We start from the raw sequence: 15,299 nt of genomic DNA, 5'->3' as shown, positions 1-15,299 counted from the left end.
TGCAACAATAGGCTCAAACATAACCAAGGTCACGAAGGTGGCACTGGACCCGGTAGCATTTGGTTCTGTTGTATATAGGGTTGCTATGAGTCAGAACTGACTGGATGGCACCTAACAAGAACAGCAGTAGCAGTAAACACAGGAAGTACGATTTTAGAAAAAAGACAGAAAATTTGTAAATAAAATATAGTTCAGCTATAAACAAGTACATAATAGGTTTTTAAAATGTGCCAGGAAAAACAGGGTAATTGAACGGAAGAAAATAATCTTATCCTTTACTTCACTCCGTACAAAATAATTTTAAATGCATCACATACTTTAGCAAACATCTCCAGAGACTGGAAGAAAGCATACGGGTCTATCTCTGTGATAATTGATAAATGTGACTTAATCTAAAATCAAAATTTGTCATCACCAAAATATGTCATTAAGAACATGAATAGGAAGCCCACAGATTAGGAGCAAGTATAAACAGACTGGGAGTAAATGTTGACAACACATATGGCTGTTAGTTACTTAGAATAAAGAATCCCCCCAAATCATTAATAACAAGACAATTGACCAAATCAAAATGGACCAATGTACGGTGACTTCACAAAAACTGTGTAGACTGAGAATAATCACACAAAAATGTTCTAATGTCGTATGTCTTAATGGAAAAGTAAATGAAAAATCAATTTACACTCAAGAGAATTGCAAAAATTGATTAGATGGCATTGAGCATTGGTTAAAGGCAATGAAAAACTGTGGTAGTGGAGAGTGATGATGGTTGCACAGGATGAACATAATCAATGTCACTGAATTTTACATGTAAAAAATGTTGAAATGGTAAATGTACATTTATACATATATCAAAAAAGGTAAATTTTTTTACAAGGCAAAAATCTTGCCTCTTCCAATATTGTCTCCACCTCCAGAGTTCATACTCTTTCATAGCTCTTCTTCAGGTACTTTATTACAACATAAGTGGATTTATTCTTGCTAACTCTTAACTTTTCCTTCACTTCTCTATCTTTCCTTGCTGTATATTTTATAATTTCCTTGTAGTTGTCATGAAATAGTAAGTTTCTGTAATAACATTTTTTGGGGCAGAAGCCATGAACCCCTTCAGTAACTTGGTTGAGTCTATGAACCCATCTTAGAAACGCGTTTTAAAATAAATAGTATGTAATATTTTGAAATTTATATTCAATGCATTGTACTGATACAAAAGTAAGGGTATTAAAAATACAAAATCGTGATACAATAATAGTTGTACTTCCTCATTAATGTATTAGATAACGATTTCTACATACATGTCTACAAGTTATTGTAATTTGGAAACAGGAATAAGCATGCAAATATCTCTAGATATTTTATAATCTATATGTTGTATAAAAATATCTGCGATTACTATCCTCAGAGGTGCTGTTAATAGTACTCTGGTTTGTTACGTACCTTCATAATTGAAAGACTCACTAAATTTCACTTAGACTTCAGTGAAAAACAAGATGCTTCCTTTTTCCGCATACTACCTCATCATAATATGGTCGCTCATTGATTACATTTGCTTTTGATAATTTCATTTATTTTTGATTTGTTTTTCATTTCTAGAAACTCCATATAGGTCTTTTTCAAATAACGATGTGTACGATTGCTTAGCAAAAAATAGGTACTAGTTTTCTATTGGCACTATATAAACTGGTATGGGTAAAAAATGGGTTAAATCTTTTCTCATTGAAAACAACTATGACAGAAGAAGTCTGAGTGTTCCAGGAAGAGGCCTTTGCAAACACTTAGGGTTGATTGCTGACAGTGTCATACCCATGTCCACAAGGAATGTAAAAGTAAAAGTCACCCCAAGGACTTGGAGAGGTATCTTACCCTCCCCCCACCCCTGGTTTGGACAAGGGGACTATTGTCAAAGCCTCTGTAAGCTTCCTGGAGCATCATCCACTGATTTTTTCTGAAAGTGGCACTGGAGTCACATTTTGTTTATTCTAAAGCTTAAAACAATCCATTTTAAAGTGACCAGGTTTCTTGCAATAGTTGCAGATCATGGGATCTACAATCAACAGCCACGGAAGCAGCAGTCGAGAAATCGAACAATGCATTGCATTGGGTAAATCTGCTCCAAAGGACCTCTTTAAAGTGTTGAAGAGCAAGGATATCACCTTGAAGACTAAGGTGCACCTGATCCAAGCCATGGTATTTTCAATTGTATCATATGCATGTGAAAGCTGGACAATGAATAAGGAAGACCGAAGAATTGACATCTTTGGATTGTGGTGTTGGCAAAGAATATTGAATATACCATGGACTGCCAAAAGAACGAACAAACCTGTCTTGGAAGGAGTGCAACCAAAATGCTCCTTAGAAACAAGGGTGGTGAGACTGCATCTTACATACTTTGGACATGTTGTCAGGAGGGATCAGTCCCTAGAGAAGGACTTAATGTTTGGAAAAGTACAGGGTCAGCAGAAAAAAGGAAGACCCTCAATGAGGTGGATTGACACAGTGGCTACAAAAATGAGCTCAAGCACAACAACGAGTGTAAGGATGTTTTGTTCTGTTGTGCATAGGGTCGCTATTAGACGGAACCAACTCGACGGCACCTAACAACAACAACGACATGGGAGCATCGTTATTGGTAGGAGAATTCCTTTGCTTTGTCTTTGCTCCCACAGATTTCTGTAACTGCTGCAATTGGACAGCCATTCATTTTTCTTTGTTTTATTTTTTCTTTCTTCAGTCTCTTTCTTTTGCTGTTCCAAAGTGTGATCATTAAGGTTGTGTGTCAACTTGGCTTGGCCATAATTTTCAGTGGTTTGGCAGTTATGATGCAGTTTAGCAGTCATATAATAATGTGATCACCTCCATGATTGGACCTGCTATGTGTAGCCAATCAGTTGAAAAGGAGTTTTCCTGGGAGTGTGTCCTGCATCCAATATAGGTGGGCTTTCTGGCAATTCTCGTGGGGTTTTGCTTGCTCTGGATTCTGTAGCTGGCTCCTGTTCATCTGACCTCTGGTTCCTGGGACTTGAGCTAGTAATATATCTATTGATCTCGGGGTATATCAGCCTCTGCAGTCTGTGAGCCAGGGGTCTGCCAACTTATTTGCTGATCTTGGGATTTTGTTTACCGCTACAACCTGTGAGTCAGAAGCCTTTTATCTGACATGCTTATCTATTGTTCACCAGCCCCTGCAGCTACATGAGTCATGAGAAGCCTCCAGCCTGACCTATGGACTTGGGACTTTCCAGGTTCTACAACAGCGTGTGCCATTTCCTTGGTATAAATTTCTCAATATGTATATATAGATGCTTCACTGATTTTGCTTCTCTAGAGAACCTAGCCTAAGACATTTGGTTCTGAGAGTGGTTCTAGAGAAACTAAATTAAGTATGGTTTTCTAAATTGATTTTCAAGACTGGATAGTCTTAAAGATGTTAATAACTTTGCTTCCAATAGTAAAAAAGGCACTGCTAATACATGGCATGAAGTGGTAAAAGAAATACACTAACTGTCACCACCAATAGATCAGGTGTTGGTGAGTGGCGAGGCTCTGGGTGATCACATGCTTGATGCCTTACTACAATTTTGTCAGAATGAGAATTATAAGGAACTAGATTGGTTGGTCCTACTTTCACTGGAAAAAGAATTGAAAGAAAGAGATCAGTTAGGGGCATCAGAGTCAAAGCTCAAGCACTGCATAAATGGCTTCAAAGTTTCCACTTGTGCCTTGAAAGAAAGCCTTATTTCTTATAGCAACAGAGCTGTTATTGCTGAAAATCAAACCCAGAGTCTTATCTTATGGGTGGTTGAATTACAACACCAACTGAATTCCCAACCTTGAGAGGTGTCTGAAATTAAAATGAGGCATTGATTGGGAACCAATGGGATCCTGAAACTTGAAATTACTCCATCTTTGCCTGCTAAGCTGCCCTCTCCGGTAAAACTACTTGCGTTTTCACCCCCTTCTGTTGAGATTAAGCCAGCTGTGTCTGAAGAGGTTTTGTCTGAGTCATTTCCTGGGGCATCTCTTGAGGCAGATGCCTTACAAGACAATGCTGAATGTTCTCAAAACCCATCCCTACCACCCATTTTGGCTTCTAGACCTATAAAAAATATATAACTAGACTTAAATCCCAGCAAATCCCAAAAGGTAAAGTACAACATCTGACCCAGGAGCAGGTATGCTACATCCCAAAAGAACCGCTTGAATTTTCCAATATATACAAAGAGAAATCTGGAGAATATATGTGGGAATGGCTATTAAGGGTGTGGGATAATAGTGCAAGGAACATAAAGATGGATCTGTGGCCACTAAGCACAGATTCTTCATTCAGTGTTTCAGCCCGAGAGGTTAGGAAAGAACTTAATAGTTTATTTGGTTGGTTCACTGAAGCATGGAATATGCAATGGCCTACACTAAATCAAGCCGAAGTATCAGACCTGCCTTGGTATACTGTAGAAGATGGTATCCAGAGCTTAGAAGAATGGGCATGTTAGAATGGATTTATCAGGTTAGACCTAGAGATCCACACATGGAGTACACAGAGGACATGCCTTTTATCAAAACAGTGAGGAACAAATTTGTGAAGGGAACCCCAGCATCCCTGAAGACTGCTGTGATTGCAATTTTATGTAAGTCAGATTTGACAGTGGAAACTGCCCTAACTGAGTAAGACACCTAACTGCAATGGGGCTGATTTGACCCTGTGGTGGTAGGGACTAAGTCCTAAACCTAATTGGTGGTAGGGGCTAAGTAGTAGCACTCAAATGACAAAGACAAGTTGGATGTGATTACCATAATGGATAAAAAAAAAAAAAAAAAAACCCACTGCTGTCGAGTTGATTCCAACTCATAGTGACCCTATAGGGCAGAGTAGATCTGCTCCATAGAGTTTCCAAGGAGCACCTGGTGGATTTGAATTGCTGGCCTTTTGGTTGGCAGCTGTAGCACTTAACCACTACTCCACCAGGGTTTCCGCTGTAATGGATAACAGAGTCAAAGCAGTAATCAGAATAGCCTGACTCGTATGGATTTATGGTCTTGGGTACCCAGTCATGGTGTTCCTAGGAATGGAATAGAAAGGAAATCTAGTAAATATTTCCTTGATATTCTGTACAACTGGAAGAAATCTAGGTCAAGTGAACAGCATCTAACTTGATTTGTCAGAATAGAGAGTCAAGGCCCCTCAATCAATTCCAGACTCGAGCAAGTTTACAGACCCGCAGCCCTTTAATGAAGGGGAGGTCAGATCCCCTTCAGGAATGATCCCACTACAATGGCAAAAATTTATATTGCTAATCTTTCTGATAAACTTCCCCAATGGAATCTATGGCCTTTTACAAGAGAGATTGTTCACTGGGGAAAAGGAAGTAATCAGAATTTTGGGGGAATTACTGGATACTGGCTCTAAACTGATACTAATTGCAGGAGACTCAAAATGTCACTGTGGTCCACCAGTCATAGTAAGGATGTCTTAGTCATCTAGTGGTGCCATAACAGAAATACCACAAATAGATGGCTTTAACAAAGAGAAATTTATTTCTTCACAGTAAAGTAGGCTAAAAGTTCAAATTCAGGGCGTCAGCTCCAGAGGGAAGGCTTTCTCTCTCAGTCGGTCCTGGAGGAAGATCCTTGTCCTCAATCTTCCCCTGGTTGAGGAACTTCTCAGGTGCACGGACCCCAGGTCCAAAGGGTGTGCTTTGCTTCTTGTGTTGTTTTCTTGGTGGTATGAAGTTCCCAACTCTCTGCTTGTTTCCCTTTCCTTTTATCTCTTGTAAGATAAAAGGTGGTGCGGACCACACCCCAGAGAAACTCCTTTTACATTGGATCAGGGATGTGACCTTAACAAGGGTGTTACAATCCCACCAGAATGCTCTTTAACATAAAATTACACTCACAAAATGGAAGACAACCATACAATTTAGCCTAACCAAGTTGACACACATTTTTAGGGGACACAATTCAATCCATGACAAAGGACACATGGAGGCCAAGTTATTAATGGAATCTTAGCTCATGTTTGTCTCACAGTATGTCTAGTGGTTCCTTGAACCCATCCTGTAGTGATTTCCCCAGTTCCAGGGTGCATAATTGGAATAGACATACTCAGCTCCTGGCAGAACCCTAGCACTGGATTGCTGACTAGTGGAATAAGGGCTATTATGGTAGGAAGAACCAAGTGAAAGCCATTAGAACTGGCCCTACGTAGGAAAATAGTAAAGCAAAAGCAATACTGCATTCCTGAAGGGATTGCAGAGTTTACTGCCTTCATCAAGGACATGAAATATGCAGGGCCAGTGGCCTGCCAACTTACCTGCAGATCTTGGGATTTGTCAGCCTCTGTTGTAGCCTGTAAAAAAAAAAAGAATGTTTCTTTTCTTGTAGCCTGTGAGCTAGTAATTTTTTTTTTAACTCTCAAAGTTCTATATACTTTTTAGTTAGCTTATTTTTATAATTTTAAATAGTTTCATCTTTTTCTTGATTGTAAGCTTTAAATTTTCCATAATTGATTTTTGGAGGGAACACTTTGAAGAATCAGTCTGTCAGATCTCCTATTAATTTCATGGTTTTCGTTTTAACAGTTTTACTCAAGGCACCTTTAAACCCATTTCCATAGAGTTCATTCCAACACATAGCAATTTATAGGACAAAGCAGAACTGCCCATAAGGTTTCCAAGGAGCAGCTTGTGGATTCAAACTGCTGACCTTTTGGTTAGCTGTTGAGCTCCTAACCACTGTGCCAACAGGTTTTCTGAGATGCTTAAAACTTTTTCAGAATCTACTCATTTTGCTGCTTCCATCCACCGATGGATATCACCAGGACCTAACAACATGTTTATTATAGATATCCGGGGCACCAGGCTCATATATTTCCGCTTATATCCTAAAGTCATGGATAAGTTTGTGAAGATTTTCACTTGGATCAAGGTACTCTTTTACAATGGCCCTAAGCTCAGCCTTAGACCATGAGTGGAAGGAGACCTCAGGGTTCTTGCCTTGGCTCTTTTTTTAATCACCAAGGGCCTGGTGGATCCAATATTTTCTGAGCTACCAAATGGCATTTCAGACAAAATTGTATTCTCTAAGTCTGGCTAGAGATTGGAAGCCAGTGATTTGACTGAGTCTAATTTTGTACTGTCTTCCAATGCTTTTTGCGATGTTTATATTTGTTTGACTTGCTTAGACACTACTTCCTGTTTGGAGGCAAATATGTGATGATGTTGTCATTGAGACATCTCAAAATATCAAAAATCCCATTGTGGTTGCTTTACACGAGACCCTTGAGTTTCTAGTTTACATCTCAAATATAATATTTTAGCCAGATCAAAACTTTCCCATAGGGGAAAAATTTCCCTGTAAGGGAAAAATTCCCCATAGTGTCCATTGTTGAGTCTTACAGCCCTTTGTGAGATTGTGCCATTTTTCTAAATACTGACCAATATTGGGACCAAGTATGGAGCAGGTTCCCGACTCGGGGTGTGGGACAGTATTTGTCATTCTTGTTATTATTATTCTCATTTTCTTCTGTTGGTTAACACAGAAAAGAACAGGAGACAAAAAGGAGAAACAAACACATTAATACAATCAAGAAATGCAGTTTTATCAAAAAACCTCCAGATGGAGCTCTCAAACAAAAATCTCAAAATGAAGCTTCGAATATGTGTTTAAATCTTTTTCTATTTTAAATTGCATTTATTTTATTATTAATGGGTTTTTAGGGGTTACTTATATATTTTTGAATAAAACCTTTTTTTTTGGAAAACGTGCTATTTAAAAATCTTTTCTACTATTCTGTGGCTTGTCTCTTATTTTCTTACAGTGTTTTTCAACAAACAGAAATTCCCAATATGGATGAAGTCCAATTTATCAATTAAAAAAAATTATGAATTGTTTTTGGTACAGGAATAAAAAAAAAATCATTTTTCTTCCTTAGGTGACAAGCATTTTCTTCCAGATGTTTAGTAATTTTAGGTTATACATCTATGTCTATGACTCATATTGAGTTAATTTTTTGTGGTTGTCATGGATTGAATTATGTCCCCCCAAAAATGTGTATCAATTTGTCTGGGCTATGATTCCCAGTATTGTGTGGTTGTCCTCCATTTTGTGATTGTAATTTTATGTTAAAGAGGATTAGGTTTGTATTGTAACACCCTTGCTCAGGTCATATCCCTGATCCAATGTGAATGGAGTTTCTGTGGGATGCAGGCTGCACCACCATTTTCCTTATAAGGCATAAAAGGAAAGGGAAGCAAACAGAGAAGGGGAGACCTCCTATCACCAAGAAAGCAGTGCTGGGAGCACAGTGCTTCCTTTGGACCTGTGGTCCCTGCAAGGAGAAGCTCCTAGTTCAGGGGAAGATTGATGAGAAGGCCAAAAGAGAGAAAAAGACTTCCCCTGGAGGTGATGTCCTGAATTTGAACTTTTAGCCTACTTTACGAGAGGAAATTTCTCTTTGTTAATACCATCCACTTGTATTTTTGTTATAGCAGCACTAGATGACTGATACCCTTTGCTTTCATGATGACATATCTAAGTTTGCAATTCGGTCTTGCCATTCTCCCTTCCAAGGGGCACTCTTGTTGCATTTCTTCTAAGAGCGTTTCCTCTTTTGGCAGTCTTTGCCAGCATCACAGTTCAAATGCATCAATTCTTCTGTTTTCCTTTTGTATTATCCAACTAAGACAATGGTGTAAGTTATGGATTGAAGTTTGTTTTTTGTTTTGCTTTTTGCATGTGGATATCCAACTGATTCTGTACTATTTGTTAAAGGTACCACTCCTTCTCCACTGAATTGCATTTGTGCAGTTGCCAAACATCATTTTTCTATATGTTCTTGGAATTATTTCTAGGTTATAGGCCAGAAATTTTAGAATTACATTGACTACGTATACAAAAAGTCTGTTGGGATTATTATTGTGATTGCATGAAGTTTTTATGTTAATTAAAAAGAAATGACATCTTAACAGTATTGAATTTTCCAATTCATGAATGTCATGTATCTCTTCATTGATTTTGGTCTTCTTTAATGTTTTGTTGTTTTACTTGCACAAATCCTGCACATTTTTGTCAGATTTATCTATAATGTCAAATATTTATGAGATTTTATTGGAAGTATATTTTAATATAAATTTTTATTAATTTTTGGTAATATATGAAAATAAAATTGAATTTTGTCTATTCAGGTTTCATGTTAAACATAGTTTGATTCTGAATGACTTTTTATGTAGATTTCATAGGATTTTATTCAGAAAAGATCATGTTGTGTGGTTGACTTTTATTTATTTATAGATGTACATTATTCCATTGTTTAAAACCTCCAGGACAATGCCGAATGGAAGCGGTGAGAGCTGACACATTTTCCTGATCCTAGGAAGATAATATTCCGTCTTCTACACTGAATACGATGTTAGCTGTGTTATGTTTCATAGATGCTATTTATCAAGGTGAGGAAGTTTCCTTTTGTTCCCAGTTTTCACAGTCTTTTTATAAAAAGTGAATGTTGAATTTTGGGATAATACTGTTTCCGTGTCTATTGAGAAAAACATGAGCTTTTCCTTCTTAGTGTACTGATTTTGTGCTTATTTTGGAAGAAGTACAACCATAATGCTCCTTAGAAGCAAGGATTGCGAGACTGTGTCTTCCTTACTTAGGACCCGTTGTCAGGAGAGATCAGCCCCTGGAGAAGGACATCATGCTTGGTAAGTACAGAGTCGTTGGGAAAAAGGAAGACTCTTAATGAGACGGATTGACACAGTGACTGCAACAATGGACTTGAGCATAACGACAAACTGTAAGGATGGCGCAGGACCGGGCAGTATTTCGTTCTGTGGTACATAGGGTCGCTATGAGTCAGAGCAGACTTGACAGCACCTAACAACAACAACGATATTGTGCTAAAACCAGAAATACAGCCTTCCTAAAAATGATAGAATTTCTATACAAAAGCCTATACTTGACATACTTCAATGTTAAATACTGATTGCTTTTCCCTTAATATTGAGAGTAAAGCAAAGATGTCCACTCCCATAATTTTTATTCCACATTTTCCTCTCAATCTCAGCTGCTGCATTTAAACAAGAAAAATGTAGCCATGATGCAAGGAGGGTAAGCATTAAAACTGTTTCTATTCACAGGTATCAGGAAACTTGCCTAAAATCTAAGGGTATCTAAAAAATACTAGAATTTTGAAGTTTAAAATCCATTATATTTGTGTATATTCCTGCAATATAATTCGTTATGGAAATAAAAAATATAAATTTTACAATAATAAGAAAATAAAATGATTAGTAATAAAGAAAATAAACAACCTGACTGATGTTTTACAAATGATTTTTTTCATTGCACTTTTGTGTAACTTACAGTGTATAAAATCAGTATGCATTCAGTGTGGTTCATTTATTTATTTATTTATTTTAAATGTGAATGGGCTAAAGCTAAGGACACAAATGTCCCTAGAGCTTAAAAAAAATAATCCACAGCAAGAAATCACATGGGACAGTGTTTCATCTAATTGTTCAAATTGTGGCCTCCGAGGCAGTGCTTCCATGATATTCTCTTTGGCCCACATCCCAGTGGCCATGATGACACATATCTGACACAGTTTGGTGCCAGAAATTAGCTGCTTGAAGTGCTTTTCACTCTCTGCTAACACTGGATTTTCCCAATAGGTTGGAGAAACGTTGTTTATATGAAATATTAAATGAAATGTTTACATACTATGGACTCTTTCTTTTTAGGTTTGTTTCTATTTAAATAGAATACTAATCAGGCAAATTCTCAGAGTTCATCCATCTTAGTAAAGGAATCTTCAGTCAATGAATCACCTAAGTGCTTCAGTATTTAGGTGAGTTTATTCAATACTTGTTTTATTTCACTTAAGATGTAAAATATTTAGTTATGATAATCATTGCAAGAAATGAAAACATGTCTATTAAAATTTAGTCAGTTTGGCTTGGAGAAGCCTCAGGGTGTTATGCCATTACACATTCTTACTTTCAAATGATTTCCTGGCTTTCTCATCAGGTGCCCAGCAATGAAAGAGGCACTTAGTTAATAGAGAATAATCAAATGTGAGTTTTGTTCTAAAAGTTTGTACAATGCCTGAGAAAGAAGGTAACAATAACCAACAAATTTACAAATTATAGGATACAATACATATTACTTGTGATCTAAAAAAAAAAACCTTAAAATATGTAAGTATAGAGATGATAAGACAAAATACATAATATCTATAGTAGTAGAGGGAAAAATAAAACATTACGAGAGAGAACAAAATGGGAAAATATACTTTATGCAAATAAGCGTGTGCTGCTTAACAGAGTCCGATAAATTCAGCATGGTAAGACAAGCAGAAGTTAGTAGTAATGATACACAGACCTCAGGCAGTTTTGGAAAAGCCAAACTGGCAACATGCATTAACTATATAAAAGTATTTGGATCTTAAAAGACATTCACTGTCAGGATAAAGTGATCATGGAAAATTATTTTGGTATGTTGCATAAAATTATTAAAAATAATTCTAAAAATAAAATTGAGAGACTTTGTTGAAAAAAAGGAAAAAAAAACCTGTTGTCGTCGAGTGGATTCTGACTCATAGTGATGCTAATAGGACAGAGTAGAACTGCCCCATAGAGTTTCCAAGGAACATCTGGTAGATTCGAACTGCCAGCTTTTTGATTAGCAGCCATAGCACTTAGCCACCACACAACCAGATTTTCCTTGGTTGAAAATATGTGGCCAAAATCTAGCTGAGTAGTGCCTTATATAGAATGGTAGTAAAGGAATTGTTGCTGAATTAGACTTTGAGAGATATTTTTCCTGCATGCCCAAACCTGATAAAACTAGAGAGAGATACAAAGTGATGGGAATTCAGAAAGGATAATGGGGAAAATGAAATTATATACTTAGGTTAAAGCCACTGTCACTGGGTATCTTAAGTTAAAAAAAAAAAAAAAATAGGAGTGACTAAATAAAACCCAGCTGTATTTCTGTCAGGCATGTTCAGATCTTAGAGAAGCTAGTGCCTAAGTGAAAATAATCAAACTGCCAGTAAATGCTTCCATATCCTAATCATCACAATCAACACCATCATGAGAATGATTCCAATGAGGAAAAAAGTGACAGTAGTCCTCAATATCATGGGTTTATTTAAATAACTCCACCTTCATGGACAATGTTACACCTGGTGATTATTTTGCGAATGACCAATCTTCAACCTATGAAAGACATAAAGGAAGCACTTCTATTATACTCCTTACTTGGTAACTGATATTTATTTCCAGAGAATATGATTCAATAGTATCAGTGGATGGGAAGAGATAGGAGATGTGTGAGAATAGAGGAGGGGCAGATTCATACGCAGATCAGCAAAGAGTGATGAGAGAAGTCTTATGAATCTCTTGGCATCAGTAAATAACTAAGCAATAAATATAAGGATATAATACGTTTAATTCTTATTACTCCAATGCAACAGGAAAGAGCCTGGGAGTGCCAAGGGGATGATGGGCTTGCGGGTTATGCTGCCAGGTTCAGAAAGAGTTCAAGTTTCCCTTCTGTTCTTGTCATAGGGTTACGGAGTGCAGGGCTTCTCTGAGAATACAGGGAGTCCCTTGCCTTCTCTGCTCTATATTGTCCTGCAGGGTTTTCTCATACTCTTCAGGTATGTCCCAACTCCATATGAGTAGACATTTGGCACTCATTTAGAAAGAAAACCAGTAAGTAGGCATTGTGAACTACAAAGGAAATATAAAATGGCCCTAGCCAACTGTACTTGATACTGAAAACCAACTTTTCATTTCTGAAGTTCTATCCCAATACCCATTCCATCAAGTCAATTCTGACTCATAGCGACCCTATAGGACAGAGTAGAGTTTCCAAGGAGCGGCTGGTAGATTCGAACTGCCAACATTTTGGTTAACAGCTGTGACGCTTAACCACTATGCCACCAGGGTTTCCTCTATCCCAGTGGCATCAAAGATATCATGGTATGTATTTGAGTTTGGTCTCTAGCCTGATATTTGTTCTTTCTATAGCGTAAAACTTGATTCAAGATAACAATACTCATTTGTGCTGCAGGATAGCATTTAAGAGCAGTGTCCAGTACTTTCACAGTTTTAACTGTTTGTCACTTGCCCATCTTTCCCAAATGCCACATTGGAAGGGAAGAGATTTATAGGAACTATTGCTTCAACTATTTTTATCAAAGATGACACAATATGTATTTGATGGTGAGTGCCTGCCAAAGAATGATATGATATGCATTGAAGAATAACATTTATAAATGTATTTTGTGATGAGTGAAAAATTTCAGTAGACTTCTATTCCAGAGTGATAGAATATGTTGAGATTATTGGATTAGTAGGATAATGAAGATTCAGAAAAGGAACATAGCCCAACCAACAAAATTTTGCCTTGATCATTTTCGTGTTGTTAAAATTAAAAAAAAAAAAAATTCAGTTCTAAGTTAATTGCTGATAGCTAAAAAGGAGGGACCAGAAGAGCCTATAGAAATTCTTAAGCTGTAGTTTTCTATAAAACAATTTTTGTCAAGAAATTCAGATTCATGCTAAGAGATAAAGTGGTTTTTCCTATGAAGCCAGCTGCCTTTGATAATGATCTTGATTGTAATATAGTCGAGTCTACTCTCTTTGTTATTCCTCTTCCAAATTTGTTCTTTAATATCCCTCTTGCACAAAATTAATATTCACTGTGTAATGTGATATTAGTAAGTTCTAACTGTTCAAATAAAGTAACAGTGGCAAACATGTAATTTCCCACAAAATCTACATAGACACTCAATAAGTCTTTTTTTCTTGTTGTTAATTTATACTGCCTAATTTAATTATTTCCTTTCTCAAGATAATCAGATTTCTTATTTTCTCAACAGGAAACAAGAAAATCGGAGTGCTGGAGCCATGTTCATCCTCTTGGGCTTCTCAGAATACCCAGACCTCCAGGTGCCCCTCTTCATGGTCTTCCTGACCATCTACATGGTCACCGGTGTTGGGAATCTGGGCATGATCTTAATCATCAGGATCAACCCGAAACTCCACACCACCATGTACTTTTTCCTCAGCCACTTGTCGTTTGTTGATTTCTGTTACTCTTCAGTAGTTACACCCAAACTGTTAGAAAACCTGGTTGTGGAAGACAGAACCATCTCCTTCACAGGGTGTATCACACAGTTCTTCTTGGCTTGCATATTTGTGGTGACAGAGACATTCACGTTGGCAGTGATGGCTTATGATCGATTTGTGGCAGTTTGTAACCCCTTGCTCTATACGGTTGCAATGTCCCCAAAGCTTTGTTTCTTGTTGGTGGCTGCCTCCTACTCTTGGAGCATAGTCTGTTCCTTGACATTCACCTATTTTCTGTTAACATTATCCTTTTGTGGGACTAACTTCATAAACAACTTTGTCTGTGAGCATGCTGCCATTGTTGCTGTGTCCTGCTCTGACCCCTACATTAGTCAGAAGGTCATTTTAGTGTCGGCCACATTCAATGAAATAAGCAGCCTTATTATCATTCTTACTTCCTATGTTTTCGTATTCATCACTATCATGAAGATGCCTTCAACTGGGAGGCGACACAAAGCCATCTCCACCTGTGCCTCCCACCTAACTGCCATTTCTATCTTCCACGGAACCATCCTTTTTCTCTACTGTGTGCCTAACTCCAAGGGCTCATGGCTCATGGTCAGGGTGGCCTCTGTGTTTTACACAGTGGTCATCCCCATGCTGAACCCCCTGATCTACAGCCTCAGGAACAAAGATGTGAAGGAGGCAGCTAGGAAGATAGTGAATACCAAGTTACCCTGTCACAAACTGTAAATTTGGTAAAGATTTATTTATTCCTTTTCCAGATAATCGTGAAGAATTGTTTAAGTGTTCTAGGTGATGTGTTGTTTCAGAATCCTTATTAAATTAGCAAAGCAATGTCTAATGTAACTCCCCATTTGATCAATCATCCGATAGTAATGTTCTTTAAAGCTTAGTAAATTAGTTGAAAAATGATAAGTAGCACAGTATTTAGAGTGCAGTTTATTTAAATTAAGGCTCTTGAATTAAAGTTTTCAATTGAAGATTTCTGAGTTTGTACACATGACCATGTAGTTGCCCATGTAAATGAAGTCATTCTGAGAATGGGTTTGTAGAGATGTTCTGAAAATGTATAGCTTAGCAGGCCAGAGGATACATCATAGTGCAATATAGCCAACAGAGTAAACAAAGATCTGCTCAACACTCAAGCATGAAATATACTCAAAAGCATGAATTTCTTTTTACCTTTTAAAGTGTGCATAGGAC

General features: G+C 37.3%; 1 protein-coding gene across 1 annotated transcript; it reads left to right on the top strand.

Moving 5' to 3' along the window:
* The first annotated feature begins 13,169 nt into the window (after positions 1 to 13,169).
* On the top strand, positions 13,170 to 14,825 carry LOC100676112 (olfactory receptor 5D13-like). Its single transcript, XM_064275151.1, has one exon. The coding sequence runs from the start codon at positions 13,911 to 13,913 to the stop codon at positions 14,823 to 14,825; it is 915 nt and encodes a 304-aa protein (XP_064131221.1). The 5' UTR covers positions 13,170 to 13,910.
* The last annotated feature ends 474 nt before the right edge of the window (positions 14,826 to 15,299 follow it).

Source organism: Loxodonta africana, chromosome 22 (assembly GCF_030014295.1).
Source record: "Loxodonta africana isolate mLoxAfr1 chromosome 22, mLoxAfr1.hap2, whole genome shotgun sequence".
Lineage (NCBI taxonomy): Eukaryota > Metazoa > Chordata > Mammalia > Proboscidea > Elephantidae > Loxodonta > Loxodonta africana.
This window is presented reverse-complemented; position numbering and strand designations above follow the sequence as displayed.